We start from the raw sequence: 5,380 nt of genomic DNA on the forward strand, positions 1-5,380 counted from the left end.
GTTGTGCAACCCACATTGAACTGCACTCCAGTTGTCGTGGTAGCTCAAGTAGCTATTTAGGTCCAATTTGCCGAGCTCTGTAAACAAGTCCAAGTACAAGAAAGAAAAACATGTTACATCTGCATCTGTGTTGACTAAAAATGCCCTTTAGTTTTGTTGTTTTTATCTGCCAGCATTTAAGGGAGAAAAAAAAACCTGCAAGCTTTGATGTCCCGATTCTTCTCCAGGTTTAAGGAACGGGCAAACAATTATAACGCCACTTTGTGGGATATAAACCATGAAAGCTGGCACTATGGTGAATAAGCTTTATGTGTTTCAGTGAGCAGGAAACAAATGAGATGGAAATGAGCCTAACAAACACAAAGATAGGCAATGCAAGCATCTGTTGTTGACGTTCACTTAAATTAGGATATTTCTTTATGCTTAAAGGATGAATAGCACGTGTAGAAAAGATCCCTGAAGGCTTTCACGTGACTAGAGAAAAAAAGCTTCCCATTTTTCCCCTTTATCCTGAGCTTAATCAGAAACATATTTCCTGAACTCCCAGTGACTTATTTGTAATATCAATAGTTGTGGTCAGTGTATTTTAAATGTGGTTACTCCTTTTCCTTGTCTGCAGATGTCTTCATATCTGTGTTGATGTTGCTTCTAGTAACCTAATCCTGTTTTTGTATTTCAGTGTGTCGCACCAGCCAGACGGCAGAGTAAGCATCCAATAAAATGAGTGTTATCAAGTATCGCTGCTGTTTTTACTGCTGCAATCATGTGCCAGACAGAGATAGAGATGATGGACTGAATAGGAATGTGAGCAACACAGAAGAAAAGAGAGGTCTTGTGTAGGTAAAATAAATGGTGACAGAATAGGATCCTAGGGGGGGAAAGGGGAAGGAAAGAAATAGATGGAAAGACAGACATTGAAGCAATGAAGTCAGACAGATACTGAGAAAGGGCTCTAACATGTCACATGTGAGCGTGGTGGTGTTGCCAAAGAGCGACTCTATTTTTAGGGAAGGAATGTACACAGAGGCCTCGTGGAAAGAGACCATAACAACAAACAGTACGCAACACGCGCCTACAAAGAGACGGCCCCCTTTGGAACATATAGTCACACAGCATCAACACGAGAGAAAAGAGGAAGATAGAACAGGAAAATGTCAAGACAACATATTTTCTGCTGAGATCTTGCGTCGGATACAGAGCGAGACCTCCGGAAAGCCTATAAAGAAGAGAGTGAGAAGAGGAAGAGGTAAGACATATATTCTACCACCGCTTCAGGAGCCACAGGCAGCACTGGTTTTGTCTTGTGCTGGCATGGCTTTGAATACATTTCAGGTAGATATGCATCAAACGCTGCACCTTGTTTACACATCGTTGTGTAAGGTAAGTGCCTTACACAATGATGTGCAATTTCAAAGTGTAAACAGTAATCTGCTAGAAGGCGGCATCTTCTACTATGTTGCTGTAAATGTAGATCTTACCTTGCTTTGTTTTGTTTTTGTTGTTTTTTGCACAATTGCGCACTCATATCAATTGCACCCAATGGCAAAATAAAAGCTGAAGCCCCATTCATCAAGCTAAAATATAAAATGAAAACCAAAACAATATCACTAAGGCAATGCGTAAAATATTGCCACACAACAGAAGTGCCAGTGGTCCCATGAAAATGACATTTCTGTAAATAGTTGTGCAGGTGTTTTTGCAGTAATCTGCCCAGACAACCAGTCACCAAAATAATCAGGCAGGGATACTGTAGGCATGCAACGGCGCTGCACTGGGCCCATGTGCTGAAAGGCAATGACCTAAATGGAAATGATAATGAAGTTAGTGTTATAATTATGAACCAGACAGGTTTGTAATTTGCTTGCACATTTGTAAACAACATCATTTTGACTGGATTTCACATAAAGTTTGTAGATGAAATGACTAATACATGATTTAAACCTACTGAATCTAATCTAAAATCTTATTTTGCATTGAAGTAGAGCTACAATAACATATTTGATGGTTGATAGCCACAGATACAACTTGGCTGCTTATACAAACTTGTATTTCAGATAGTTTGACAATACCATTGTGGTGTCTCTCCTCAGAATGGACCAACCAGCAGTCAAAGTCTTCCACTACAAAGACAAAGAGCAGTCGTCCAACCTGCTCCTGCAGCTCAACAGACTGAGGCAGGAGAAAATCCTGACAGATGTGTTACTTTGTGCAGATAACATAGAGATCCCATGCCACCGCAATGTCCTAGTATCCAGCAGCCCTTATTTCAGAGCCATGTTCTGTAGCAACTTCATTGAAAGGCAGCAGACCAAGATTGACCTAAAGAGCATCACTTCAGCCATTCTCAATACTATAATTGACTATGTTTACACCGGACTTGTTATCATCAGCATAGATATTGTGCTGCCTCTTATGCAGGGGGCCTCCATGTTGCAATATGGCCGCCTTTTTGAGGCCTGCTCAAGTTTCCTTCAGGAGCAGCTAAGTCCAGAAAACTGTTTGAGCATGATAAGACTATCTGAGATCATGAATTGTAACAGTTTGAGAGACAAGGCGAAGGAGATGGCCATGAAAAGCTTCTCTGATGTGTCAGCATCCGAGGATCTGTGTGAGCTCTCCTTACCAGAGTTGATGGGATATCTGGAGGATGACAGTCTTTGCGCTGAGGAGGAGCAGGTCTTTGAGACACTTGTGGCTTGGATCCACCACGATCCTTTATCTAGGCGTGGAGCCATTAGCGACCTTTTCAAGAAAGTCCGCCTTCGGTACATCCACCCCACCTACCTCTTCCAATTCATAGCCAATGACCCACTGATCCAGTCCTCCACCCTCTGCACAGAGCTCATCGAGTCTGTGAGACGCCTAATGTTTTCTGTCAACACAAAATGCATCGGAGACACAGCATTGGGCTTCAAGCCTCTCTGGGTGACCCCAAGGCGCTACCCCTACCATGATATGCTGGTGGTGGTGGGAGGTAGGAAGAATAACGAGCAGACCTCGAGGGAGGCCCTTGTCTTTGATGAGAGGAACCAGAATTGGCAGTGGCTTGCCAAGCTGCCCATTCGTCTGTACAAGGCCTCTTATGTTGCCCTTCACAGTGTGCTGTATGTTATCGGAGGCCTGACCACGAACACAAAGTACAGCCAAGTCAGTGCGACTGTCTACACCCTCTCCCTAAAGACCAACCAGTGGCGAACAGCAGAGCCCATGTTGAAGCCACGCTTTGCCCACCAGAGTGTCTCCTATCTGCACTTCATCTTTGTCCTGGGCGGCCTTGGGTCCGACAGGCGGATGACAGACAGTGTGGAGAGGTGAGATCGACCATAATTATCCTTATTCAAAAAACACCACAGTACGAATACACACATGTGGCAGAAAATAAAACATCTCAATCATTATACCAGGTACAACAGTATGTTTAACCAGTGGGAGTCCATGGCGCCCATGCCCGAGGCCGTGCTGCACCCAGCAGTGGCTGCTACCAACCAAAGAATCTATATGTTTGGAGGAGAGGACGTCCTGCAGAACCCTGTCAGAATAATACAAGTAAGACATAATGCTCTCCGATCATTTAGTGATAGGTTATGTTTTCGTTTTATTGTGGTTTTATTGATTTGTCCACTCATTCATTCACTCTATCTATTTCCCTTCACTCCCCAATCCCCACCCCCTCCCTGTCTACAGGTGTATCACATTACCAGGAACATGTGGTCCAAGATGGAGAACAGAACGGTGAAGAACGTTTCTGCTCCAGCTGCTGTTATGGATGGTAAAATCTACATCATTGGAGGTAGGAGCAGTGGTAAAGACTTGAAAGTGCAGCACTTTTGACACATAATTTGTAATGTGATAAATTCAAGTAATAAAAGCGTTAATACAGAGAACCATTTCGTCTTTGCTGCAACTCAGCACTATTGATTTTTTTTTTTTGTGATACATCAAACAGCAGGATTATATCACTTCATTTTCATAAAGCCACACACTCTCACACTAATATCTGCCCTGTCACACAGGATACACCAGGAGAGTGATTGCATACGACACCAAGGCCAACCAGTTCATTAAATGTGCCAACCTGAAGGAGAGGAGGATGCACCATTCTGCCACCGTTCTCAAAAACAAACTCTACGTCACAGGTGGACGTTACGTGAACGGCCACGACACCATCGAGGACTCAGACAATTTTGAGTGTTATGACCCAAAGACAGACACTTGGACATCCAAAGGGACTCTGCCGTACAAAGTGTTTGACCACGGCTCTCTGACTTTGACATGTGTCTCACAGACTTGGGCAAAGTCATAGCTGAGGCAGAAAGGATGGTAATTAGTGTTGTGATTTGTTTTTTGTTAATGTGTTTGAGGTCTAATTGTAATTTGAATTATATTAATTTGCTAAGAAATTAGAAATAGCTCCCTATGTTTTGCTATAGCCAATGTTAGCATTAGCACTAGCAACTTCAGCATAACAGCTATTTCAAGGTCGGTATGAAACTTCATTCCTTTACTTTACCAAGAGCTGCAAGAAACCACTCTGTTAGCTTCTGTGACTATTACATTTCTTCTTCTGAAGTTAGCAAGCTAACCAGTTGGCTTGGCCAGACTGTCCATTTTCCAATACTGAGTCACTAGGCTACAATCCAGTCTGCCCCGAGGGAGCAGTGCTGTCCAGAGGGCATACTGTGCTGTAAAAACAATGATAGCTCAAGATCTTGGCAAGTGACCATCAACACTACCCTCTCCTGTCAACTCAGCACATTTGGTGTAGGCATACTTAACCCATTTAATCCCATCGGTCACAAAAGTGACCGTAAAAGATATTTCCAGTTGAAAGGCCCTAAAAATGTTAGTAAATGGAGTATTAACATATTTCCAAAAAATACTGAAGCAAGAAACACTCCTAATCACATATGTGCAGTTTCATATGTTTAGTGTAAATTGTCACATGATCAGAGCTGATTACTTCCTGGTTGCACCATCCGAGGAAGATGGCTGCATCAAAGCCTCAACAAAGAAGGTCAGTAAAGAAGGTTGACATAAAGATAATAGAAAGATTTTTGGCACACATCATCTTTAAGGTGTCTAGTATTGATATATGCATCTACAATCACTCAACTGTGTTTAGTGTGGTCACAGCATGAGTAAAATTGTTGACGGCAACAATAGTGACCGGTGGGATAACACAGTGTAAGTAGCTGACTTTCTACTTTTTAAAAACTTTCTTTTTTTATTATTATTATTTAAATTTGAATCAAACACAGTATAAGTTGGACCTTACAGACCCTAAAGCATTTCAGTTAACCTATCTCTCAAAGTGAAATAGATGTTGTCCCCAGTGACTGTGATATGGACTATAAGGGCGAGACAGGCCAATTGCCAGCGA

General features: G+C 42.4%; 1 protein-coding gene across 1 annotated transcript; it reads left to right on the forward strand.

Moving 5' to 3' along the window:
• The first annotated feature begins 563 nt into the window (after positions 1-563).
• On the forward strand, positions 564-4,769 carry LOC310998727 (kelch-like protein 38). The gene is made up of 5 exons (XM_083988901.1): positions 564-1,246; positions 2,091-3,311; positions 3,405-3,546; positions 3,685-3,790; positions 4,014-4,769. Exons 2-5 carry the CDS (start codon positions 2,092-2,094, stop codon positions 4,301-4,303), a joined length of 1,758 nt encoding a protein of 585 aa, XP_083845027.1. The 5' UTR covers positions 564-1,246; position 2,091; the 3' UTR covers positions 4,304-4,769.
• The last annotated feature ends 611 nt before the right edge of the window (positions 4,770-5,380 follow it).

The sequence above is a fragment of the Trachurus trachurus genome (genome assembly GCF_905171665.1).
Source record: "Trachurus trachurus genome assembly, chromosome: 16".
Classification (NCBI taxonomy): domain Eukaryota; kingdom Metazoa; phylum Chordata; class Actinopteri; order Carangiformes; family Carangidae; genus Trachurus; species Trachurus trachurus.

Coding starts and splice junctions, on each gene's coding strand:
- LOC310998727 (XM_083988901.1), top strand. CDS start 2,092: ATGGACCAACCAGCAGTCAAAGTCTTCCACTACAAAGACAAAGAGCAG. Junction 3,312..3,404: donor ATGACAGACAGTGTGGAGAG/GTGAGATCGACC, acceptor TCATTATACCAG/GTACAACAGTATGTTTAACC. Junction 3,547..3,684: donor ACCCTGTCAGAATAATACAA/GTAAGACATAAT, acceptor CCCTGTCTACAG/GTGTATCACATTACCAGGAA.